The sequence below is a fragment of the Aethalodelphis obliquidens genome, unplaced genomic scaffold (assembly GCF_003676395.1).
Source record: "Aethalodelphis obliquidens isolate GAN/ISIS:26980383/991018 unplaced genomic scaffold, ASM367639v1 scaffold1, whole genome shotgun sequence".
Lineage (NCBI taxonomy): Eukaryota > Metazoa > Chordata > Mammalia > Artiodactyla > Delphinidae > Aethalodelphis > Aethalodelphis obliquidens.
The window spans coordinates 67,313,577-67,340,992 of NW_020837945.1; the positions used below are offsets into that span (position 1 = coordinate 67,313,577).

The window sequence follows — 27,416 nt, forward strand, 5'->3', positions numbered from 1 at the left end:
AAGCTGGGGTTCAAACCCAAAGATTCTGGCTTTAGAACCCGAGCGCTTAACTACCTCAGGGAACAGTCTTAGTCCGCCTTAAAAGAGTAGAATTTGGACAAGCGGATAGGCTGCGAGAGACACATTCATCTACCTGCCTGGAACAATAAATTACAAACCTGGCGACGGTAGCAGTTAAGTAAGAAAGTTTTCGGATTACGTAATTACCCTGAAAAACCACCGTTATGGCAACCATTTGTAAACCTTCTCTTGGATTCTTCTCTTCTAATACAGCACTTCTCTCATCTTTACCCTTAAACTCACGAACTTTTGACAGAAAAAATGAAAAAAAAGACAATTATTTTTCAATTATTAATGCTATTACCCTGCTGCCAGAGCACAAGGTCTGGCCTTGATCTTTTGGGAATTCGGTCTTCAGGGCCGTGCCGTTACCGCCGCCACAGATCACTGTGAAGAAGATAAAGAAGGTAACCCAATGGATTCCAGCTGCAAGTAATCCTAAATATCTGCAGTTCCAAACTCTGAAACTTTTTTACCCGCCCCACTTCACCCTCCTCCCTCTATCCCAGTCCTTATACCACCAGGAACTTCCTCTGGAACATAAGGTCAAAAAACGATTGCTGAGGCAACGGCGTCGCCTTCAGTCAGGTCCACCGACCGCGTCTCTGAGGCCACGGGCGTCTCTACTCCGGATTCTAGAGCCGGCTTTCGTGCTATCTGGCCTTGGACAAGACATCAGGCCTAGTGCCCAGGCTCCGCCCCTCCCCCGCCTCAGTTTCCACACCAGATCTCCACAGAAAAGGCGTGGAGCAGGCCGATTCTCCCTTTAAGAGCTCCTACAAGACGGGTCGCTTGGTCCAGAAGCCTGCGGTCCGGGCCTCCCGGTATCCCGGGGCACCCTCCTTCCCCAGCCGCCCAGTCAGGTCGGCTACCTCAGTCCTGCTTCACGCTGCTCCGCCGAATAACCCCGCCCCCACCGCGCACCTCAGAAACGCGGCGTGCCGGGGTCTGCGTGCGTCGCAACGTGGGAAATGGAGCCTGGCTGCAGGACCAGGAGCCTCGGGGCCAAGGGGCGGGGCGCCAATCTCCAGGAGGCCAATCAGCACGCGAGAGGCCGGGTGGGACCGCGCTTGTCGGCCGCGGGGCGGAGGCTATGGTGGCCACGCCCGCGGCGGCCGAGCGCCTGTTCTTCAGGCTGAGTTGGCAGAGGGTAGTGAGCGTCGGTGGCCGAGGCAGAGTTGGAGCCGGAGGAGAATGATGAATGGAATCGCGGGAACTTCGCATATTGACAGTCGCGAGCGGGTTCTCAAGTTAGGGGAGAGTTTTGAGAAGCAGCCGCGCTGCGCCTTCCACACTGTGCGCTGTGAGTGAGGACGACCCCCGGGGCAACTGGGGGGAGCTCTGGGTATGGGGGTGCGGAAGCACAACTCTCTCCAAGTCGTGTTCGAACAGAGGCCCCCACCCCTTATTCTATGGGAGAATGCGGTGCCCAGCGCGACCCGCTGCCCTGTCCGGAGTGCTAGGGGACCGGTGGAAGCAGCCTGGTCGAGCAGGTGTGGGTAATTCTGAGCAGAGAGATTTAGGTAAGACCAGCAGGTAGAAAGGGACGCTTTGTGGAGGAGGTCTACAGGGGTGACTATGGGTGGAGGCAGACGTGACTGGCGGATCATGCAGAGGTGGTAAGGAAAGTATACAGTTGACCCTTGAACAACGCAGGGGTTAGGGACGTCGACCCCGCGCAGTGGAAAATCCACGGACTGCTATCTCTGCCTCAAAAACGAAGGAATCGATACATGACTCACCCAAGATCCCGAAGCTGAAGCCGTTTGGGTAGAATCAGGACTCAAACTCTGTAGTTTTTTTCATTACACGTATTGTGATCTCTAATGGAACACAGACTTTTCCCCACACTTCGTTAATTTAAAGATCTGTAAGATGAAAATACAGATACTCTATTTAATGGAAAAAATCCTCATGTAAGTGGACCCGTGCGGTGCAGACCGGTGCGTGTTATTCAAGGAACAGCTGTAATAAGGTGACAAATGGAAGGGGGCAAAGGGAAATGGGAAGGGAAAATGCCTTTAGGTTGGTAGGGAAACATTCTCTCCCTTCTTAACTTTTGGTGTCTGGCTGATGAAAATGCCTTTAGGTTGGTAGGAAAACATTCTCTCCTTTCTTCACTTTTGGTGTCTGACTGATGAGGGTTCTTATTTACTGTGTTCCTGGAGAAATATTCTGGACGATTCTAATAATCTGTATCTCTTTTGGACCCCTGATTTCATTCAGTCACTTATCAAATACTGATTATCACTGTACTGAAGGGTGTGTTATGAATTTATTAGAAAGATATTTACCCCCTGTGATTTCTCCTTTTGGTTTCCCTTTGTCCTCTGGAACTAGTTTTGATACATTTTTCTCTTTTATGTTATTGAGGCTACCTCAGTTCTGCTTCAATAGTTGGATGCTTTAATAGTTGGATGGTGTAGATTCCAGGAAGGAAAATATAGTATATTATGATTTGGTATGTAAAACATTCATTTTTTGCATAATAGCCCTCATAGAATTATAGAGTGGGAAGGAAACTTTGAGATCATTGAATCATAACCTCTTATTTTTCTGTGGCCAAATTGTAAAGTAGGTATTTTTTCACTTCCTCTTTCTAGCCCTGCCCTTCCTTAGTGTCTCATCATTCCACCCTTCTCAGTCATTCTGTCCTTAGACTGTTCAGAGATCTTTATGGTTTTTACTCTGAAGTGTTCCATGTTTCAATTAAAACTCACATTCTCCAAAAGTTTACTTAAGTTGTACACAATCTAATTACAGTAACTCAGAGTAAAGGTATGAAGAACCAATAAGTTTAACTCTCCAAGGATATATTTACATTTTATGAAAGGATTTTATTAAGCAAAATTAATATCCGGTTGATAGAATAAATGGGGGCGATATCTGCAAACAGATCTTCAACACTGTCCCTTCTTTACCATACTTTGTGGTCTAAGACCTTGAAACAGCTAGTGCTGGCTGTGCAGTTTCTCTCCTTCTTCAGCCCCATTTTTCAGAAGTATGATGTAGTTCTTACCTGGTTTCTCCATGCCTTTCTCTCAAGTAATAACTTCCCTCTCCTTTCTTCTTCTTTCTCAGGTATGCAGTAATCTTAGTATCAGTTTTTTTAATGATAAGGTTTGAGATTATACAAATTTGCTCAAGAATCTATTTTCGTGTAACTTGGGTATATAGTCTCTTTTTAAGGGCATAAGCCCCAAATTAAGTGAATAAGAAATAGCCTTCGAAAAGCACTTTGCAGGTGCTTCAAAGCCTTTTATTTATAAAAGTTCTCAAAATGCTGGAATCGTGTCTTCAGAATCAGAGTATCGGGTGATCCTGTTACAAGAATGAAAATAAACAAAACAACAATAATAATAACCACAAAAACCCCAAATGTTTGAATACACCTTTAGTCCTGTGGAAGACATCAGAAAGGTTTTCAGCCCTTAGTTTTATTCTTGTTGAAGCAGACAGAACCTTTCTAGATTTATTAAAAGAAAACCAATCATTATCCTTGAGGATAGGTTCATTTCCCATATGATTCTCATCCTTAAGGACTCAGAGTGAGGGATGGAAACTATAGAGTTTCATACAGGCAGGTGGATATGATTTATTTATTTTTTTTAAAAATTGCACATTTTTCTTTCTGAAAACCAAAAATGTTTAGTATTTTTAATTATCACTACTACATATAAAGAGATGTTTTTTCCTCAGGGAACTGAAGAAGAACTTTGTTTCTATTTTCAGAAAAATATACTCATGTTTAAGCTCTGTAATAAAGTAGAACAGAAATACACACAGATAATACATTAATTTCAACTTTTTATTAACATGTAAAATAGACAATTCACTTTAAGTTGCTGAGCTCATCTTATCTATAGAATGAAGCAATAAATTCAGCCATTCTATCATTTTTTATTAAAATTATGAACTGCCCTTAAATTGATAGGTATGTGAAAAATACAATATTTTCAATATCAGTTTTATATAATGCTTGAAGCTTTCATTCATTCACTAAATGTAAATATCTTTCTAAATCTTCTAAGTTTTTTTTAACAGGTAAGGCTGTAAAGATATATATTGAAAGTATCATGATAATTTGTAAGGATGGTTCAAATATATTTTAGCATGACATTTATTTATTTAAAATTTTTTTTATTGAAACATAGTTGGCATACAATATTATGTGAGTTTCAGGTTTCCTACATAATGATTTGACATTTGCATACATTATGAAATGATCACCAAGATAAGTCTAGTAACCATCTGTCCCCATACAAAGTTATTACAATATTATTGACCATGTTCCTTATGCTGTATATTATATCCCCATGACTTGTTTCTTATGTAACTGGAGGCTTGTACTTCTTAATCCCCTTCAGGGTGGACCTAATTTATAACAAATCAATGTTACCTGGGAGAAAGTAGTATTCTATCTTTATGTACTTGGGTAATGATGCCTGTTCAATACACTGAGGTTTTGGAAAAACCTGGATGTGAATTCTGACCTCCACCACCTATATGTGTAATGTAACTTTGGTAATATTCTCGAAGCTTTCAGTCTCAGTTTTCTTAAATGTAAAATGGAAATTGTAATATCTACATTTCAGAGTTTCAGGATTAAGTAAGATAGTATAAACAACTTAGCACAGTTTTTGGTGCATGGTAGAGAATAAATAGTAGTCACCATTATTATTGAAGGGTTATATTCATGTGTGTATGCAGAGTGCCAATAAATGTACTTTACCTAGACTTTCAAAAAGCATTTATCGGGCTTCCCTGGTGGTGCAGTGGTTGAGAGTCCGCCTGCCGATGCAGGGGATGCGTTCATGCCCCGGTCTGGGAAGATCCCACATGCCGCGGAGCGGCTGGGCCCGTGCGTCCGGAGCCTGTGCTCCGCAACGGGAGAGGCCACAACAGTGAGAGGCCCGCGTACTGCAAAAAAAAAAAAAAAGCATTTATCAGGGCTTGGCAGTAAAACCTATCAAAAACATAGTCTGGCATGTGGTAGGGAAGACGTGGGATGTTCTGTAAATGATAAACTTAATGCTTAACAGCAGATGCTTCACTGGATAGAAGAGTTTGAGCAATAGGACCCATTAGAATAAATTTTGGATTTGAGCTAGTACTAGTTTTACAATTTATAACCAGATAAGGGAATAAAGATTGAAATTCCTAAGTTTGTAAATGACACCATTTTTTCCTGTCATGAAATGATGAGCTCATGGACAGTGACTACAGGAAGATTGTCTGAGGCACCAAGTGGAGCCACTCCCAAAAAACTGGTTGTTAAGCTTTGGTATGGGCACACATTAGAAAGTACACTAATGAAAAATAGGATTGAAATTATATTTACAATTAATGTTCTCTGATTAGTGTGGTATACTGGAAAGGGTATGGGTTTTGGAGTTAGTTGAATTAGTTCAGATCCCAGGAAATAAATTTATGTTACTAATTGTGGACTCTTTTGTGAAGATATTGACATTGTGTGATGCTACAGCCAAAATAGTCAGAGAAGTGATGAACAATGATAGGAAAAGTGTTGAGAATAAGGCAGGAAATGTTTTTCCACTCTTTATGTAATATAAGTAATTGTATTGTAAATCTGAAGAAAATAACATAAATGAAGGAAATCCAGAGAAAATAAACGATAAAATTAGTGGTGAGGCTTCCAAACCAAGAAGAACCAAAAGAAATAAACTATTTAGTCTGGAATCATTCCAACTTAGAAGAGAATACATTTGACATTAGAAAACATATGGAAAGCATGAACATGAGATTATTCAACAAATTCTGTAGTTCTAGAGCTATATTTAACCCCTTGAATCTCAAAATTTGTATACTTAAAAAGAAATTTCTTGTGTGAAGGTAAATAAAAGACAACGCTACTTAATATAACAAGTAATAAAATGTGCAATTTATTCTAACAATAATAATTAGAAATATAAATAGGTTCAGAATAGTTTTGATGGACTTACTGGTTATAAATTCCAGCTCATTAAGCAAACCTACAGATATTTTGAGTACATTTCTGTCTGTTATTGGTATCACATATACTATAGGCATTTATGCATAGGCTTCAAGGGCTTGTGAATCCCTTGAAATTATATAGAATTTGATATGTATATTCATATATGTATATTTTAAGCATGTATTACTTTTTTAAAAGTTAATTAATTTTTTTATTTTTGGCTGCATTGGGTCTTTGTTGCTGCATGCGGGCTTTTCTCTAGTTGCATCGAGCAACACTTTTCTCTAGTTGCATCGAGCAACTTTTCTCTAGTTGCATCGAGCAACACTTCATTGCAGTGTGCGGGCTTCTCATTGCGGTGGCTTCGCTTCCCTTGTTGTGGAGTATGGGCTCTAGGTGCACGGGCTTCAGTAGTTGTGCACACGGGCTCAATAGTTGTGGCTCGTGGGCTGTAGAGTGCAGACTCAGTAGTTGTGGCACATGGGCTTAGTTGCTCTGCGGCATGTGGAATCTTCCTGGACCAGGGTTCGAACCCGTGTCCCCTGCATTGGCAGGCGGATTCTTAACCACTGCACCACCAGGGAAGTCCCCATATATGCATTTTTATACAGAGAGGATCTGTAGCTGGTCTATAATTTTCATCAGATTCCGATAGGGACTTATGACTATCCCTCATCTCCTAACACCACCCCTCCAGACACATGCATATACACAAAAGTTTGGAACTGTGGATCTAAGGCAAAGAGGCTATATAATATGGGCTGGGTAGAGTGTGTGGCTTGAGTTCCTCGCTTATCTTTTACTGGCTTCGTTACTTTAGAGGAGTTCACCATCAGTAAAATATGGGTGAGAATATTCAATTCAGAGAGTTGTGAAGATCAGAAGTAATGATATAAAGAAAAAAAATCTGTTTTTAAACACTAAAACAGAGGTTATAGATTTACATCCTATCAGCTGATTTTGACTTTAGAGATGCTTTTTTTGACCCACACAGTTGTTGTTTTAACATGATTTGGTTGTAAATACCTAAAAATCAAGATCTTTTATACAAAAATCTGGATTACCAGCCTCTATTTAAAAGAAACCAGAAGATAACCTGGCAACAGCAAAGGAATTCTGTATCAGAATTATTTTCAGTCATTGATGTATATATATATATTTTTTGAATTTTATTTTATTTATTTTTTATACAGCAGGTTCTTATTAGTCATTGATGTATATTGATGTGAATTATTTTTAAGTGACTTTCATATCTTAGAGGTTTTTAAACTTGCTCAGTATGTGAAATATCTTAGCACCCTGTGTTCCCTCTAGGTGATATATTTTAATGACATCAGTTGAATTATAATCTAATTCAAAATGAAAACTTATTTTAATTTCTTCTGAAGTGGCAGATTTGGTTAAATTTACACATCTTTTAGTGGTGTATGTATCCATGAAAAACTCAAGCTGTTAAACTGAATAAGTTTTCTTTAAATTTTCCCCGTGAATGTGTGTTTGCTGTGTTTTCATTCATTTTGTATTCTGCTAGGACAGCAGACAAGTGGTAGTAGGAGCCCAAGGTGGTTTAAGAAAAATTTAGGGGAGGAAAAAAACTGAAAATTGAAGATGTTCTACTGATATTGGTTTTTAGAAAATTGTCAAGATACTGACATTATTTCATTTTTAGCAGTGGAACATCGTAGTCTAGTTCATCTTGATCTAAACAGGATCCCAAGGGATCATGAAGTGAGGAATACTGTTTTAGAGTGTAGCTATTTCTTTTTCTCTCAGAATTATACATACACAAATAATCTGGATTGTATTTTGTTTGTTTGCAATATTAAGACTCTTCTAAGCCTTTTTAATTACTGGCTATTGAAAAATGATTTATCACTCTGAAACATGCTCATATTTTTGATACCCAGGTATTCAGGTATTCTTCCATCTTATAAAAACCAGTATCTATATCTATTTTTAGATGACTTCAAACCTGCTTCTATTGACACTTCTTGTGAAGGAGAGCTTGAAGTCGGCAAAGGTGAACAGGTGACAATTACTCTACCAAATATAGAAGTGAGTATTTCCATATATTTAAACTAAATAGATGTTTTTACAGGATTTCCACTAAATTTAAATGAAAATGATTGTACAATTCATGTAGTGGTAGTCAGTTAAAAAATTAATAAATATAGCAAAGCAAAAAAATCATATTTTAAACTATCTTAAGTAAAACAATCTTAAACTCTTAAAATTTACTTTGTAAGTTTCAAGAACTATCATATTAAATGATTTGAAACAATTGGAGGTCTAAACAGATATTTATTAAATCACTATTATGAGCCAGATTTTGTTCTCCAAACTAGGAATAATAACATATGCCCTGCCATGTAGTCCTAATCTGTTACAGCAGACAGACATATAAACATCTATCTAGTGCTATAGATTAGAACAGAGACAAAATTCTGTTTAAGCACATAAATGGAATTAGATACTCTGCCTGGTGGAATCTTTTTTTTCTTTTTTTTCCCTGGGGCACGCGGGCCTCTCACTGCCGCGGTCCTTCCCGCCGCGGAGCACAGGCCCCAGACGCGCAGGCTCAGCGGCCACGGCTCATGGGCCCAGATGCTCCGCGGCACGAACCCGCGTTCCCCGCATCGGCAGGCGGACTCCCAACCACTGCGCCACCAGGGAAGCCCTGCCTGGTGGAATCTTGAAAGGCTTCATAAAGCATATGCTATGTGGGCTGAAACTTAAAGGACAAGTGGAATTTCATCCGTTATAAGAGGAGTAGAATATTCTAGGCAAAAGGAACAGTATGTGAAAGGCTCCAAATGGAGAAAGGACAAGTGGAATAAATGAATGAATGTAGTAAATTACAGAATAATGAAAAATGATTGATAGGAGTAGAGACTGGAAAGGTAGGTTGGGACCAGATTATAAAGAATCTTTTATGTTGTAATGTAGAATTTTGAGATTATGTCATAGGTATTAGAGAACCATTAGAGGTTTTTAAGCAGAGAGCTAACATGATTAGATTTGTGCTTTGGGAGTGATTTTAACAATGACTTAGGGAATGGATTGGAAAAGAAAGAGACTAGGTCAGGTAGGCCTTTACCAAAATTTTGCCCATTTCAAAAATTTTCAGATATATCAAAGTAATGCTGTCAAATACTGTTTACATAAATATGCAAGTTCTTTGTTGTATGCTCTAGTTTTCTCAGTCCTTGAGTTAGAAATTTCTTAGCATTCAACCTAAGTTTCTTTTTCCTTTTATACTGACTTGATCTATTCTCAAAGAAAACCAAGACTAACTTTATACTCTAACATAGAAAACACTAGACTTTCTGAGATTTTTTTACATTGTTTTAACTTTTGTAATAGGAATGGTTTTGTGCTAGTTCATCCACATTCTCTTGTATACATTTATGTGATGGCTTGTCATGGTTAGAGGTATAGCAAGCAAGCTCTCTATCCTCTATCTAGCCTTCCATCTGTTTCCTTTTGTCTGTCAACACTATATATTGAGACCCCACCTATATGTCAGACTATATGAGTTGCTGCCTCTGAAGGTTTCCCTAATGTTAATGAAATTTGTGGGTGCATTTTATTGTATATTTCTCATTTGCTCCCTTAGAAATTGAAGAAAATGAAAAATCAACTCAGTCTGAGACATTGTAGATTAGTAAGCCTTTGTATTACTCTGTTTTTAAAAAGTGTTCAGATTCTGGTGTCTCTAAAATAGTTTGGATATTAAGTACCCAATAATCTAAGGCTTTTTTTGCTTTATGAGGTTTATTAAAGAAAAGCCCAAATCATTCACTTAATCTTAAAAGTTATTGAAAAGCCTCAGGTGGATAACAGGCACCACCTGTTATCCTGGTCTCAGATTATAGGATTATTGATCAGTGATGATTGGTTTGCAGAACTTTAGATGAGTTCTTCTTTGCCACGTAGCATATTATTTTCTCAAATTGCAATCCTCCCATCCTCATCCCTTGCATTGTCTTTCTACTCCAAGCAGATGGGGATTCTTACATTTATTAATAAACCTTTTTCATTCACACATAATCCTGCTTTAATCAAGAGTTACCATCTACCATGTGTTCGATTTTGGTCTCAATTGAAAATACTTCTTGAAGGAATGACAACTATAGGAGGAAAATTTCAAGCTTCAAATTGTAAATTTATGAAATAGCAGAGAAATCATTTGGGAAAAAGTAGTTCCCTCCCCACCTCAGCCCACCAGAGATATGTCCAAAATGACTACGCCTCAATATTTTTGTGTGTATATGTGTGTATGAGAAAGGGAGATGGTTGGACAGACAGTCCATATATGCATATACTTTCTGTGTGGTAAGTCCTTTGCTAGGTAGCTGTTAAGAATACAGAGGTAGGGACTTCCCTGGCGGTCCAGTGGTTAAGACACCACACTTCCACTGCAGGGGACACGGGTTCGATCCCTGTTGGGGGAACTAAGATCCAGCATGCCATGTGGCGTGACCAAAAATAAAAATAAAAAAAGAAGACAGAGGTAGACTGGACGTGGTAGGTGTCCTAAAAAATATTATCATTTAATGAGGAAGATAGGAGATAATTGATTAAAATTTAGTAATGTAAGGACTATCATAAAGGTATACACAGAATATTATGGGAGTACAGAAGAGCGGCGATTCAGCCTGGGGAGGGAGAGGAGACATCAGCATATGCTGTCTTGAAGATGAGTTGAAATTACCCAGGTGAAGGAAAGAGGGAAGGACCTCTTAGAGAAAAGAAAGACGTGGGCTAAGACAAAGCAACAAAAGAGTCTGTTACATTTGAAGAACTATATATAAGCCACTATGGCTAGGTAAGAAAGGGTGCATATGGGGACATAGTCGGAGATGGTATTTTGGAATCAGATAAAGAAGGGCCTGATGTGTAATGCAAAAGAATTTGAATTTTATCCTGTGAATCTTTCAGATAGCTGGAATGGAAGAGAATTGTTAAAATTACCACTTGCTAAGAGCAAATTTTTTTTTCTGCTGGGCCTACAATCCTTGAACAATTGTGAATAAGAATAGAAATTATATTCTCAAATTTTGTGGAGTTTTACCCCTTCATTAAAGAACTTCTTCAAATAAGTAGGAGGTTTACATTTCTTCACAGTTCTTAATTTTGTGGAAATGTAATGATTATTAGTTTGAGGCATTTATATTCTCCTATTTTCTTTATCAACTTGCTTTCATCATCTTGGTGAAAATGCCTAGAAGCTTGGAGGCATTCCATAAAATAGAATTTTTATTATTATACTTTTAAGAGTACCTTCAGGTTCTGGTGTTTCTTCGATAGGGTAGATTTTCTAATTCTCATTCCTCTAGGTTTTCTTTGGTAGTATAAAATAGAAGAAACTAATAAAAATGAAGACTGTTAAGGGGGTTAATATTGGGCATTTACAAATCTCTCTTTTTTGTAAACAATTCTCTATGGTTGACTGCTATAAAATTTCAAAATGTTGAATATTGAAAGGAAAAGATTTACTTGACTGTTATGATTTGTTATTGGTGTTGTCCAGTTTGGCATATTTTTAGTGCTATCTTGTGAGGTACTTTTGTGGACTTTGATGAAATAGCCCACAGGAAACTTCCAGCTACACTTCCTATTATGCAATGAGTGCATCTCTAGTGGTTGCTCAACGGCTTTTGCCCACAAACCCTGGGCTTGTGAGAGTTCCATATGTCTGATGGCTACTATGCCACTCTAGATGACGCTGTTGGTCAAAGTCCCTTCCAAGATGAGCCTAGTCTGATTCTTTCCATTGAGTTTACTTAGCTTACATGGGAAAATAGCCTACCATGTTCTTGGGACTTCAGCTTATTTTAGGACTTGACTCCTATTTTAACGTCCTATTACAGTTATACTTCTAAATGAATTATATTTTTATCATTGTATAATAAACCTTTTTTACCCTGTTTCTGTGATTTTAAGGTTAAATACCACCTTGTTTAATATTAATATTGCCACCTTTGCTTTCTCTTTGTTTGCATGTTCATGGAATCTAAGTGTCTCTTACTTTTATTTAGCTTACATTTTAAGTATATCTTTTGTTAACAGAATATTGTTTCATTTTTAAACCAATTTTGACACTTTCTATTTTTATTAGGAGAATTCTATCCACATTTAGTTCAAAGTTTTTATACTTGATTTTTATTTCTATCATCTTATAGTATGTGTATTAGTTATTTTAATTTGTTTTCTTTTTTCTGTTCTTTATTAGTTTTGTCAAGCGTCTCTTCTTTCTTTTCTTTTTCTTTGTTTTCCCTCATGTTACTTTGGGAGTACTATTGTACTCTTCCATTCCATTACTGATTACTTTCCTTTCCTGGTATTCATAATCAGGCATGATCAGATTCGCCTGTTAGCAGATGGGAAATAAAACTAGAAGGAGAATAGGGAGGAGGATAACAGTAATCTAGGTGACCTGATGATTGGGTTCTGATGTTGGGTTATAGCAGTAAACATGGAGGTGGTAGCATGTGTTCCATAGTTATTCAGAGGCAAAAAGAGTTCATATGCTTCGGAGTTTCCTGGTACCTTAATAGTTTAATACCCCTTTCTTGAAATATGAAATAAGAGGGCAGAAATTGAAATTTAAAATAAGAATGGTGCTCAATTTAATGAGGAAAAAAGTTTAATTTAAAAAAACTTGTTCAAAGTATAGAAGGCAGGTACAGGGATTGTGAAAGGCTTACTTAACTTGTTATTTATGGTAAAAATGTTCATATTGTTCACATTCAACATTCATTGAGTACCTGTGAAGAGCTTGGTACTTCAGTTGCTAGGAGCAATAAAAAATTTCTAATCCAGTCCTCCTCCTTCAGAAACTCAGAGTACAATAATGTATTTTAAAATGTTTTCTAAGTAAGAATACAAGTATTTTTTAAGAAGAATATATTACGTGACTCTCTTAAATGTAATTTGAAGCCCTTGGGTTGCTATTCTGGGGTATCTTACTCACTTGTTTTTAGTCAAGACGTTTGAAAAATATACTTATCAGCCAAGTAGGCCCAACTTAGTTTTGTCATGATCATGCTTCTGGCTCTCTACCTTACAGGGCTTCAGCTAAGTGCTCTGCATCTCACTCTTCTAGGGGCCACTCCAGATATGTCCTTATCTATGTGCTATGCATGCTTGACTTCCTGTAGATCATTTTTGTTTTAGAAAAACTTGTTCCTTACTTTTGGTTTCATAATTTTCTCTCCCAGCCTCTCAGAGGTCTCTAACCTACCCCTTTTTTATGGCATCCTCAATTACCAAATTTATCTCATACTCCTCTGGTAATGTGTTAAGCCTCTAATGATTGTTAACTTTTAAAATATGATATCCCCTGGGACTTCCCTGGTGGTCCAGTGGTTAAGACTCTGTGCTACCAATGTAGGGGGCCTGGGTTCGATCCCTGGTCAGGGAACTAGATCCCGCATGCCACAACTAACAGCCTGCATGCCTCAACTAAAAGATCCCGCGTGCCGCAAAGAAGATCCCACATGTGGCAACGAAGATCCCACGTGCCACAACTAAGACCCGGTGCAGCTAAATAAATAAATATTTTTTAAAAAATGATAGGCCCTTTAGTCTTTTTTAGAAGTCATCTTTTTCTAACCTGATCTAACATTACTATTGTATTTGGCAAAATTGTTATAATCAGTGCTTTAAAAATTTAATGTACTTTTATAAAGTTCAAAACCAAGCAATTATAACAATATATTATTTAGGGATACATATATGTGGGATAAAATAAGAGAATGAGAAACATAAAATTCCTTCAGGGTTGAGGGAGGCAGGGACAAAGGATAGAAGAGGAGCATAGGTAGATGTAGGTTATTAGTAATGACCAGGATTCTTTAACCTTCTATTATGGAAAATAGAATAGTATAATGAACTCCTGTGTACTTACTGAGCTTCAACAATTATCAACATTTTGCTAACCTTTTTTTTTGCGGTACGCGGGCCTCTCACTGTTGTGGCCTCTCCCGTTGGGGAGCACAGGCTCCGGACGTGCAGGCTCAGCGGCCATGGCTCATGGGCCCAGCTGCTCCGCGGCATGTGGGATCCTCCTGGACCGGGGCACGAACCCGTGTCCCCTGCATCGGCAGGCGGACTCTCAACCACTGCGCCACCAGGGAAGCCCCGCTAATCTTTTTTTAATAGAGCTTCCTACTTTTTTCCTGGCATATTTTAAAGCAATCGCAGACATTCACAAATGCTATGTATGCATCTCTAACTGATAAGGATATTTTAATTTTCACCTAAGTACCATGGTAACCCTGCTATTATCACACATAGTAGAATTAATTGTAATACTTGGTCCATATTCGTGTTTTCATGATGGTTTCAAAAATGTCCTTTTTCAGTTTTTCTCCCTAGAAATCCATATAAAATCCCTATATTGTATTTTTATTTATTTATTTTTACTGAGGTTAATTTACAGTTCTGTTAGTTTCAAGTGTACAGCAAAGTGATTCAGTTATACATATATATTCTTTTTCAGATTCTTTTCCATTATAGATTATTATAAGATATTGAGTATAGTTCCCTGTGCTATACAGTAGTTCCTTGTTGTTTACCTATTTTATATTCCTATATTGTATTCTGATATTATGTTTCTTATCTCTTTTATTCTGTAAAAGTCCCTCCCCCCTTTTATGCCACTGGCTTGTTGGAGAAACCAGGTTAATTGTCCTAGAGAATATACCCACATTCTGGATTTCAAATTACTTCTGTCTGGGATTATATAACTTGTTTCTCCTTCCTCATATTTCCTATAAACTGGTAGTTATTTCTAAAGCCTTGGTGAGAGTTAGATTCTTTGTGGGTTTTTTTTCAGGCAAGAACACTTTATAGGTGATGCTGCCTACTTTCTTTTATATCACATCATGAAGCATATAATGTCTGGTTGTCCCACTTTTAAGGACACTAAAATTGATCAGTGAGTTTAATGTAACATATGTTCCCTGATACATTCATTTTCCTTAATCTGCATAGGGAAGCCCCCCTTTAATAAAATGCCAGATTTAAAAAATTAAATTTAGGTAGGAAGAAGAGGAAGAGTAGGAAATATAACTCAGGACTTTTGTTCCCTTATTGTAAAGTATATTGGTTGTATTAGAATTGAATCCCAATTTCCTGTTGTAGACCACGTCTACAAAGATTTGTGAAACGAATCTTTACTGGCTCAGGGCAGCTGCTTCCTCTGTTCCCTTTCCTCAAGACAGCAATTTTGAGATCTCAGCCTCTCTTCATCTGTCTTTTTTACTATACTCCTTATTGCCAGAGTAGTAAATTTAGGCAGTTAGGTGACTTGAAGTACAGTATATCAATAGATTGAGAAAGACAGAAGATCTCAAAGGCCCTCTCAACTGAATTTCTATGATAAATTTCAAGTAATAATAATTAATTTTTTAAACAGGGTTCAACTACACCAGTAACTGTTTTCAAAGGTTCAAAGAAACCTTACTTAAAAGAATGCATTTTGATTATTAACCATGATACTGGGGAATGTCGACTAGAAAAACTCAGCAGCAACATCACTGTAAAAAGAACAAGGTATGTGGTTAATGAAATAAATTATTTAATCAACACATAAATTGCTAAGAGAATGTCAGTGAAAAAAGTTATTGGATTAAGTCACACTATTACATAAGGGTTATTTCTGTCTGGTACAAAATTTTTTTTTTTTTTTCTTTTTGCGTTACGTGGGCCTCTCACTGTTGTGGCCTCTCCCGTTGGGGAGCACAGGCTCCAGACGCGCAGGCTCAGCGGCCATGGCTCATGGGCCCAGCTGCTCCGCAGCATGTGGGATCTTCCCGGACCGGGGCACGAACCCATGTCCCCTGCATCGGCAGGCAGACAGACTCTCAACCACTGCGCCACCAGGGAAGCCCTACAAAAATGTTTTGATCTTTTTCCAAGTTTAAATTTGGTGAAGATCCTTTAGCCAGAAGCTTTTACCATTTCTCCCTATGATATTTAAAAGCTTGTTTTGTTTCTGTATGTTTTCTTATATGTAGGTACGTCTTTTATTCTACTGTAGATACTTTTGTAGAACTGGACTAAAAGGAGCCATTACACAATCTCCAAAATAATTTCATTATCAGTAGTAAAATTTTATCAAGCACTTAGAAAATGTGAGGCAAGAAAAAGGAGAACTTCCTATACAAATACTAACCTCAGAACGTCCACGTTTTAATTGGATTAGCAGATAATTCTATTAAAAATGTCAATAAGAGAACATAGCCATCTCAAATTGTTTTTTTGGGGGGAAATAGGCAGTGCATTAATTAACATGTTTTTTGGGGGGAAATAGGCAGTGCATTAACAAGCCATACAAATAGTATAGATAAAAATTGTTCTAGGAATTAAAGGAAGGAAGACATGGTTCATCGGAGCATTCAGGGAGACCTTACTGATGTACCTTAAGAGGAGGTTAAGATTTAGGGCTTTTTTTTCCCCCCAAACATATTTCATGATAAGGATTGCCTTTAGGTGCTTGTTAAACAAATGAGTTCCCCAGTTCAACTACAGATCAGAGAAGGAGCCCAGGAAACTTTCTTTTGTTTTTTAATTATCCCCTCTTCCCAAGTAATTTTTATTTGTAGGAAAGTTTGGAAAATACTGATTTAATTGATCAGAGAGAACATGAGTATGTAAACAAGACAGGAATGTATCTGACTTATTTGGAACCTATGAATAAGACTTGCTTGAATAGAGCAGAGATTTGTTTCTTTCCCTGTATACAAGTATAGAAAGTGGGATATGAGGTTGAAAGTAGACTAGAGGTAAGGTTATAAAGGTAGGTTGCCTTCAATATTAACTATGAAATTAGGACATTGTCTTATTGACGGTGGTTGCATATTAAAGTTTTTTTAACCAGGGATCGACATGCTTACATTCTTGTTTTGAAATGTAAATCCACCAAACAAATTGATTTAAATGAAACAATGTGGGAAAGAGAAAAATGCACAAACCACGATGTTTTAGAGTAGGAATGAAGAGAAAAGTGAAGTTCTAAATACTTTGTGAAGGAAGGACTAACAGGATTTGGTGACTGGAAATGGGAGAGGCAAAGTCAAGCATAGTTGTGTTATATACTTTTTTTTTTTAAGTATTGAAGGGGAAGTATACGAACCTCCTTTAATAACATGTCTTAACCTTATGAATGAGAAATGTGGGAGTGATTTAATTTTAACAGAAATGGTAATTTCAGAATTTAGGGAATGTAATGTGTCTGCTATACTCATGTATAATTTCATTTTATTTTAGTCATTTGTGTATGTCTTATCTCTTCAGTTTTGAGCAGTGGCTTTTTTTAAATTCACATTTGTATCCCTCAGTGGATTTGTGTGTATGCCATGCCTATAGCAGGGCTCAATAAAGGTTTGTTAAATAATGAATTAAATTAATGCTTTAATCCTTGAATATCGTTTTAAAGATCTCTAGGAAAAAGAATAAGTGGTCGATTTTAGTAGCTTTGTAAGTTGAAATTGTTGTTATATTGCAATCATCATACCTGTTTTGACCTTTTGATGTTCTTAATTGCAGAGTTGAAGGAAGCAGTAAAATTCAGTATCGTATAGAGCAGCAGCAGCAACAAATGCGGAATTCAACTAGGACTCCCAATCTTGTAAAACATTCTCCATCGGAAGACAAGATGTCCCCAGCATCTCCGATGGATGATATTGAAAGAGGTAAAATCTATGAGTATGTAATGGCCCTTTAAAATAACTTATTAATAAATGTTAAGTGAAATTTTTCATTTTAATTGACAAGGGAACTAACTGTAAAATTCTAAAAACATGATGTTTTTTGTTATGGTTCTAGGGGAGAAGTGTAGTTTATGATTTAGAGTATTAAGTACGTAAGCTTGTGTCTATATAACAGAATTTATATTTTTTATTATTCAGGGGAAAAAGTAACTGTTTAGATATGTGTAACTGGAGTTTTCTTCTTTTTGACAGTTGTGATGATTCCAATTTAGTCCTTCACAGCATCTTCTTGTTGAAGTTTTTTTATGTGTAGCCAGACTATAGATGTCTAAGATGTAGCCAAACCAGTAGTGGAGTGAGGAGATGTAGTAAGCCAAAGCAGCAGGCAAGTTCTTCTGAACTGCTGCTCACTTCTCAGCAGGTAGGTGCTTCTAGAGAGGCACAGTCTTTTTGAAAGTAAGGAAACTTAAATCTCCATTTTTTTTTCTAGCTGCAGTTTGGGTGTTTATGTTATAGTAATTGTGGTAGGGGTAAGACCCTGGTCACCAAAGTTTATTTGTTTCTACACTTTGCCTTCATAACTTGCATATAGCTCTCCGTTTCCACTTGCCCCCTTCTAGGCCCGGTATAGTATTAGTTCCCTAATATATTAGTGTTCCCTTTTCAAACAATAAGGAAAATATAAGCTCAGAACCCTTGTTGCTACAAGGGATCTTGAATTTTATTTTATTGTTATATCTGCTTCCAAAATGGATTTGAATCATTATATCATTTTATATATGTGTACAATAAAAATCTGGAACAGAAAATTAAGATATTGGAGGGAAGAGGAAACAAATTTGCTAATTATTAAGACATTAAATTTATATCTGAGCTTCCTATCCACTAATACAAAACTGAAAACTTTAGTATATTTTGTATTATCTAAGAGGTTCCAAAGATTTGGACTCTTCCCTGCTACTAAATTCTAAAAGGAATTCATCGTATGGAACCTGTTCTTTGGAGAATTAAACTATATAGTATCTTCAACTATAATTTTACAATACAAAAAGAAGTTTCTCTATGTGACAGGTTTTTAGCAGAGACCTTAATAAAAACATTGTATTGTAGAATATAAGTTAAGGTAATCCAAGCATAAGATCTAACTTTGTATAAGAATTTACAGTTTGCAGAGCATGTTCCTTAGACTATCTTCTTTTAAATATTTTCTTAATATTTGACCCTACTATGCCAATGCCTACTGCTATGGTTGAAACACTTTTTTTAAGTTTATGATTAGATGTCTGTCAGCTTTACTAGTGTTTCTCTGGTTTACTTTTTACATTTACCTGTTTGGGCTATCTGGAATTCTAGTCTAAGAAATAAGAATCTAAACTTCCTTCCTCCCCAACAGTGTAATTACATAGATATTGATAGAGAATCAACAAATATAGTATTGAAAAAGAGTATCAATATCCATTTTTTGAATAAGCCAGTATTTCTTCTGCTGATATGAAAAGCCATTTTTTAAATTCAGTTTTTATTTTATATTGGAGTGTAGTTGTGTTAGTTTCAGGTGTACAGAAAAGTGATTCAGTCATACATATACATGTACCTATGCTTTTTCAAATTCTTTTCCCATTTAGGTTATTACAGAGTACTGAGCATAGTTCCCTGTACTATGCAGTAGGTCCTTGTTGACTATCTATTTTATATATAGTAGTGTATATATGTTAATCCCAAACTCCTAATTTATCCCTCCCACCTTTCCCCTTTGGTAACCATAAGTTTGTTTTCGAAGTCTGTGAGTCTGTTTTGTTTTGTAAATAAGTTCATTTGTATCATCTTTTTACATTTCACATATAAGTGATATCATATGATATCTGTCTTTCTGTGTCTGACTTATTTCACTTAGTATGATAATCTCTAGGTCCATCCATGTTGCTGCAAATGGCATTATATCATTCTTTTTTATTGCTGAGTAATATTCCATTGTGTATATATACCACAACTTCTTTATCCATTCATCTGTCGTTGGACATTTAGGTTGATTCCATGTCTTGGCTATTGTAAATAATGCTGCATTGAACATTGGGGTGCACGTGTCTTTTCAAATTATGGTTTTTCTCCGTATATGCCCAGGAGTGGGATTGCTGGATCATGTGGTAGCTCTATTATTACTCTTTTAAGGAGCCTCCTTACTTTTCTCCATAGTGGTTGTACCAATTTACATTCCCAGCAACAGTGTAGGAGGGTTCCCTTTTCTCCACACCCTCTCCAGCATTTATTGTTTGTAGACTTTTTGATGATGGCAATCCTGACTGGTGTGAGATGATACCTCCCTGTAGTTTTGACTTACATTTCTCTAATAATTAGCGATGTGGAACATTTTCTCTTGTGCCTTTTGGCCATCTGTATGTCTTCTTTGGAGAAATGTCTGTTTAGATCTTCTCCCCACTTTTTGATTGGGTTGTTTATTTTTTTTGATATAGAGCTGCATGAGCTGTTTGTCTGTTTTAGAGATTAGTCCCTTGTCGGTTGCTTCATTTGCAAATGTTTTTTTCCATTCTGTGGGTTGTGTTTTTGTTTTGTTTATGGTTTCTCTTTGCACTGCAAAAGCTTTTAAGTTTATTTTTAGGTCCCATTTTAAGGTCACATTTGTTTATTTTTTATTTTATTTTCATTACTCTAGGAGGTGGATCCAAAAAGATATTGCTGCAATTTATGTCAGAGTATTCTGCCTATGTTTTCCTCTAAGAATTTTATAGTATCTGGTCATACATTTAGGTCTTTAATCCATTTTGAGTTTATTTTTGTGTATGGTGTTAGAGAATGTTCTAATTTCATTCTTTTACATGTAGCTGTCCAGTTTTCCCAGCACCACTTATTGAAGAGACTGTCTTTTCTCCATTGAATATTCTTGCTTCTGTCATAGATTAATTGACCATACGTGTGTAAGTTTATTTCTGAGCTTTCTATCCTGTTCCATTGAGCTATATTTCTGTCTTTGTGCCTGTACCATTCTGTTTTGATTACTGTAGCTTGGTAGTATAGTTTGAAGTCAGGGAGCCTGATTCCTCCAGCTCCATCTTTCCTTTCAGGATTGCTTTGGCTATTTAGAGTCTTTTGTGTTTCCATACAAGTTCTGAAAATTTTTTTTCTAGTTCTGTGAAGAATACCATTGGTAATTTGATAGGGATGGCATTGAATCTGTAGATTGCCTTGGGTAGTATATTCATTTTGACAATATTGATTCTTTCAATCCAAGAACATGGTATATCTTTCCATCTGTTTGTGTCATCTTTGATTTCCTTCATCAGTGTCTTACAGTTTTCAGAGTACAGGTCTTTTGCCTCCTTAGGTAGGTTTTTTTCCTAGGTATTTTATTCTTTTTGATGTGATGGTAAATGGGATTGTTTCCTTAATTCCCCTTTCGGATTTTCATTGTTAGTGTATAGAAATGCAAGATATTTCTGTGTATTAATTTTTTATCCTGCAACCTTACTGAGTTCCTTGATAAGCTCTAGTAGTTTTCTGGTAGCATCTTTAGGATTTTCTATATATAGTATCATGTCATCTGCAAAAAGTGACAGTTTTACTTCTTCTTTTCCAATTTGGATTCCTTTCATTTCTTCTGCTTCTCTGATTCCTATGGCTAGGACTTCCAAAACTATGTTGAATAAAAGTGGCGAGAATGGACATTCTTGTTTTTTTCCTGATCTTGGAGGAAATGCTTTCAGCTTTTCACCACTGAGTATGATGTTAGCTGTGTGTTTGTCATATAAGGCCTTTATTATGTTGAGGTATGTTCCCTCCATGCCCACTTTCTAGAGAGTTTTTATCATAAATGGGTGGTGCTGGATTTTGTCAAAAGCTTTTTCTGCATCTATTGAGATGATCATATGGTTTTTACTCTTCAGTTTGTTAATGTGGTGTATCACACTGATTGATTTGCAGATACTGAATAATCCCAGCATCCCTGGGATAAATCCCACTTGATCATGGTGTATAATCCTTTTAATGTACTGTTAAATTCGATTTGCTAGTATTTTGTTGAGGATTTCTGCATCTATGTTCATCAGTGATTCTGACTTGTAATTTTCTTTTTTTGTCTGATTTTGGTATCAGGGTGATGGTGGCCTCATAGCATGAGTCTGGGAGTGTCACTTCCTTTGCAATTTTTTGGAATAGTTTCAGATGTATAGGTGTTAACTCGTCTCTAAATGTTTGATAGAATTCACCTGCCATGCCATCTGGCCTGGGCTTTTGTTTGTTGCAAGTTTTAAAATCACAGTTTCAATTTCAGTACTTGTGATTAGTCTGTTCATATTTTTTGCTTCTTCCTGGTTCAGTCTTAGAAGTTATACCTTTCTAAGAATTTGTTTATTTCTTTTAGATTGTCCATTTTCTTGGCATATAACTGCTTATAGCAGTCTCTTGTGATCTTTTATATATCTATGATGTCAGTTGTAACTTCTCCTTTTTCATTTCTAATTTTATTGATTTGAGCACTTTCCTTTTTTTCTTAATGAGTCTCGCTAAAGGTTTATCAATTTTGTTTATCTTTTCAAAGAACCAGCTTTTTGTTTCATTGATCTTTTCTACTGTTTTCTTCATCTCTATTTCATTTATTTCTTTTGTGATCTTTATGATTTCTTTCCTTCTACTAACTTTGGGGTTTGTTCTTCTTTCTCTAGTTTCTTTAGTTATAAGGTTAGGTTGTTTATTTGAGATTTTTCCTGTTTCACAAGGTAAGATTGTATTGCTATAAACTTCCCTCTTAGAACTGCTTAAGGTAATTATCGATATGTATTTCTGCTTGTCATTTTGTTCATTGTTTAGGATTTGTTTTTGTAGGTGTTTTTTCTTCCCTTCCTCTTTTGTTCTTTTCTCTTTTGATTTGATGACTGTCTTTAGTGTTGTTTGGATTGTATTTTCTTTTTTTCTGTGTATCTATTGTAGATTTTTGGTTTGCAGTTACCATGATGTTTTGATATAGCAGCCCATATATATATATAGATATAGATATAGATATAAATGGTTGTTTTAACACATTTTTTACCAGCGATGTATTACAGCCTCAGGTGTTAGTTTCTGCAAAAACCCCCGGTCAATAATGTGTTAAGTTGCTGTTCTCTTAATTTCAGATGTATTTCCAATATCCTACATTTGTACTCTCCTCTTCTCACGACTGCTGGTTTTGATATATTTGTGTATGGATGATATCCTAGCTTTACTGTATGTTTCTCTTTACCTGTTAGATTCTCTTGTTTCTAGTTACAGGCTTTTCTTTTCCACCTAGAGGAGTTTCTTTAGCATTTGTTGTAAAGCTGCTTTGGTGGTGCTGAATTCTCTTAACTTTTTCATCTGTAAAGTTTTTGATTTCTCTGTTGTAGCTGAATGAGAACCTTGCTGGGTAGGCTATTCTTAGTTGTACGTTTTTCCCTTTCATCACTTTAAATATATTGTTCCACTCCTTTCTGGTCCACAGAGTTTCTGCTGAAAAATCAGCTGATAGACTTATGGGAATCCCCTTGTATATTATTTGTTGATTTTCTCTTGTTGCTTTTACTATCTTCTCTTTGTCTTTAATTTTTGTCAATTTGAATAATATGTGTCTCAGCATGTTCCTCCTTGGGTTTGTCCTGTATGTGACTTTATGCACTTCCTGAATTTGAGTGAGTGTTTCCTTTCTCATGTTAGGGAAGTTTTCAGCTATTGTCTCTTCAAATATTTTCTCAGGCCCTTTCTCTCTCTCTCTTCTCCTTCTGGGACCCCTATAATGCAAATGTTGGTCAGTTTCATGTTGTTCCAGAGACATCTTAAACTGTCCTCATTTCTTTTCATTCTTTTTTCTTTATTCTATTCTGCAGCAGTGATTTCCACCATTCTGTCTTCCAGCTCACTTATTTGTTCTTCTGCCTCATTTATTCTGCTATTGATTCTTTCTAGTGTATTTTTCATTTCAGTTATTGTATTTTTCATCTGTTTGTTCCTTAAATCTTCTAGCTCCGAAAAGCCATTTTTGTCACATGCAGAATTTCTTTCTGGACTTAAGTCTATCTCACAACATAAGATGTACAGTGGCCAATACATGTATGAAAAGTGGATCAGATTCACTAATGCTTTCAAAGTTCAAATTTTAAGATTAAAAGATATTTTTTTCTAAAATTTAATAGTTTTATTCTTGCAATGTCTGACACTGTGCAGGGGTTACAAGAGTATGCCTAGAAATGAATAAGCTAAAAGTTTAACATAATTTCAAGGAAAAATGGATAAATTCACTTAATAGTGGGAGATTTTTAGTATATCCCCTCTCAGTAATTGATAGATTCAGGCAAACCCCAGATTAATAAGATTTGCAAAACACCATTAAGAAACTTGAACTAAGTAGACATACATAGCACTTCCACTGTTTGAGATATACAGGTTTTTCAAGTCCGTGTGAAATTAAAAAACAAAACAAAAGAAAACTGACCATGTGCTACATAGCAAAGCATCTCAACAAAAAAAGACATTTTGGGACTTCCCTGGTGGCACAGTGGTTGAGAATCTGCCTGCCAATGCAAGGGACACAGGTTTGATCCCTGGTCTGGGAAGATCCCACATGCCGCGGAGCAAGTAAGCCCGTGCATCACAGCTACTGAGACTGCACTCTAAAGCCCTTGAGCCACAACTACTCAGCCCGTGCACCACAACTACTGAAGTCCAAGTACCTAGAGCCCATGCTCCACAACAAGAGAAACCACCACAATGAGAAGCCCACACACCGCAAGAAGGAGTAGACCCCGCTTGCCACAACTAGAGAAAGCCTGCACACAGCAACAAAGACCCAACGCAGCCAAAAAAAGATATTTTTCTTTTTTAATTGAAGTATAGTTGATTTACAATATTATTTTAGTTTCAGGTGTACAGCATAGTGATTCAATATTTTTATAGATTATAACCCACTTAAAGTTATTATAAAATAATGGCTATATTTCCCTGTGCTGTACAATATATCCTTTTTAAATTTTATTTTATACATATTAGTTTGTATCTTTTAATCCCATACCCCTATCTTACCCCCACTCTCTCCATGGGTAACCACTAGTTTGTTCTCTGTATATGTGAGTCTGTTTCTGTTTTGTTATACACATGTTTTGTTTTATCTTTTAGATTTTATATTACACATATAAGGGATAAGATACAGTATTTGTCTTACTCTCTCTGACTTATTTCACTAAGCATAATACCCTCTAGGTCCATCCATGTTGTTGCAAATGGCAAAATTTTGTTCTTTTTATGGCTGAGTAATATTTCATTGTGTATATATATATATATGTGTGTGTGTGTGTGTGTGTGTATAAATACCACGTCTTCTTTATTCATTTATCTGTTGATGGACACTTAGGTTGCTTCCATATCTTGGCTATTGTAAATAATGCTGCTGTGAACATTGGGGTGCATGCATCTTTTCAAGTTAGTGTTTTTGTTCTCTTTGGGTATATACCCTGGAATGGGATTGCTGGATCATATGGTAATTCTATTTTTAGTTTTTTTAAGGAAGCTTGGCTGCACCAATCCACATTCCCACAAACAGTGTACTATGGTTCCCTTTTCTCCACATCCTTGCCAACATTTGTTATTTGTAGACTTTTTGATGATAGCCATTTTGACAGGTGTGAGGTGATATCTCATTGTGGTTTTGATTTGCATTTCTCTGATGATTAACGATGTTAAACATTTTTTCATGTACCAGTTGGCCATCTGTATATCTTCTTTGGCAAGGGTCTATTCCAGTCTTCTGCCCATTTTTAACCAGATTGTTTAGGTATTTTTGGATATTGAGTTTTATGAGCTGTTTATATAGTTTGAATATTAACCCCTTATTAGTCATATCGTTTGCAAATATTTTCTCCCAATCAGGAGGTTGTCTTTTCACTTTGTTGTTAGTTTCCTTTGCTGTGCAAAACTTTTAAGTTTAATTAGGTTCCATTTATTTTTGCTTTTGCTTCTTTCTTCTTAGGAGACAGATCAAAAAATATTACTACAATTTATGTCAAAGAGTGTTCTGCCTATGATCTCCTCTTGGAGTTTTGTGGTTTCAGGTCTTACATTTCTGTCTTTAATCCATTTCGGGTTTATTTTTGTATGTGGTATTAGGAAATGTTCTAATCTCATTCATTTACATGTAGCTGTCCAGTTTTCCCAGCCCCACTTATCGAAGAGTCTATCTTTTCTCTATTATGTATTCTTGCCTCCTTTGTCATAATTGACCATAAGTGCATGGGTTTATTTCTGTCTCTTTATTCTTTTCTACTGATCTATGTGCCTGTTTTTGTGCCAGTATCATGGTGTTTTGTTTTTATAAATTTATTTTATTTATTTATTTTTGGCTGTGCTGGGTCTCTGCCACTGCACGCAGGCTCTCTCTGGCTGCATCAAGTGGGGGCCACTCTTCACTGTGGTGCATGGGCTTCTCATTGCGGTGGCTTCTCTTTGTTGCGGAGCGTGGGCTCCAGGCCTGCGGGCTTCAGTAGCTGTGGCGTGTGGGCTCTAGAGCGCAGGCTCAGCAGTTGTGGCACACACGGGCCCAGTTGCTCCACGGCATGTGGGATCCTCCCAGTCCAGGGCTCAAACCCACATCCCCTGCACTGGCAGGCAGACTTCCAACCACTGCACCACCAGGGAAGCCCTATCATGGTGTTTTGATTACTGTAGCTTTGTAGCATAATCTGAAGTCAGGGAATGTGAAACCTCAAGCTTTGTTCTCTTTTCTCAAGACTACTTTGGCAATTTCGGGTCTTTGTGGTTCCATGTGAATTTGAGGGTTATTTGTTCTAGTTCTGTGAAAAATGTCATGAGTATTTTGATAGGGAAAGAGATATTTTTTCATTTATCTGCTTGGTAGTAGCTAAAATAATTGTCAACATCCAGTACTGGTGAGGATATAAAGGGAAACAAATGTGTGCATACATTTTTGAAGAAACATAAATTGACATATATTTTTTTGTAGAGGAATTTTTCCTGCAAAACACTTAGAACAGGGTCTAGCACAAAGAAACTACTATATAAGGTTCTGCTCTCATTATCATCCTTATTTGCTAATAACTGTTAAATTAAAAGTGTGCCTATTCCTTACCTAGAAAGTCTAGAAATTTCTCTTATTGTGAAACTTGTACAGATAGATACATAATTACATAGGTATACCTATATCAGTCACATAAGAGTGCTCAAAAAAACCCAAAAGCTAGCAGAAGGAAAGAAATCATAAAAATCAGATCAGAAATAAATGAAAAAGAAATGAAGGAAACAATAGCAAAGATCAATAAAATTAAAAGCTGGTTCTTTGAGAAGATAAACACAATAGATAAACCACTAGCCAGACTCATCAAGAAAAAAAGGGAGAAGACTCAAATCAGTAAAATTAGAAACGAAAAAGGAGAAGTAACAACAGACACTGCAGAAATAAAAAAGATCATGAGAGATTACTACAAGCAACTCTATGCCAATAAAATGGACAATCTGGAAGAAATGGACAAATTCTTAGAAATGCACAACCTGCCAAGACTGAATCAGGAAGAAATAGAAAATATGAACAGACCAATCACAAGCACTGAAATTGAAACTGTGATTAAAAATCTTCCAACAAACAAAAGCCCAGGACCAGATGGCTTCACAGGCGAATTCTATCAAACATTTAGAGAAGAGCTAACACC

General features: G+C 36.6%; 2 protein-coding genes across 7 annotated transcripts in view; one reads left to right on the plus strand and one right to left on the minus strand.

The window, feature by feature from the left end:
• IQCB1 (IQ motif containing B1) overlaps nt 1–1,030 on the minus strand; it is a 46,029-nt gene extending 44,999 nt beyond the window's left edge. For 3 of the 6 annotated variants that reach the window (XM_027106112.1, XM_027106102.1, XM_027106063.1), the window contains exons 1-2: nt 933–1,030; nt 365–447 (exon numbers count right to left, since the gene is read on the minus strand). The gene's annotated coding sequence lies outside the window, so the exon portion shown is untranslated. Of the gene's footprint in view, nt 1–207; nt 323–364; nt 448–578; nt 902–932 lie in introns of those variants that run through there. The other 3 variants (XM_027106082.1, XM_027106072.1, XM_027106092.1) reach the window with 3 other exon arrangements.
• Nucleotides 1,031–1,188: 158 nt separating this feature from the next.
• EAF2 (ELL associated factor 2) overlaps nt 1,189–27,416 on the plus strand; it is a 48,529-nt gene continuing 22,301 nt past the window's right edge. Inside the window, exons 1-4 of the mRNA XM_027106139.1 lie at nt 1,189–1,363; nt 7,977–8,071; nt 15,441–15,577; nt 17,573–17,718. Coding sequence (XP_026961940.1) covers nt 1,255–1,363; nt 7,977–8,071; nt 15,441–15,577; nt 17,573–17,718 — 487 coding nt within the window. The 5' untranslated portion in view covers nt 1,189–1,254. The remainder of the gene's footprint in view (nt 1,364–7,976; nt 8,072–15,440; nt 15,578–17,572; nt 17,719–27,416) is intronic.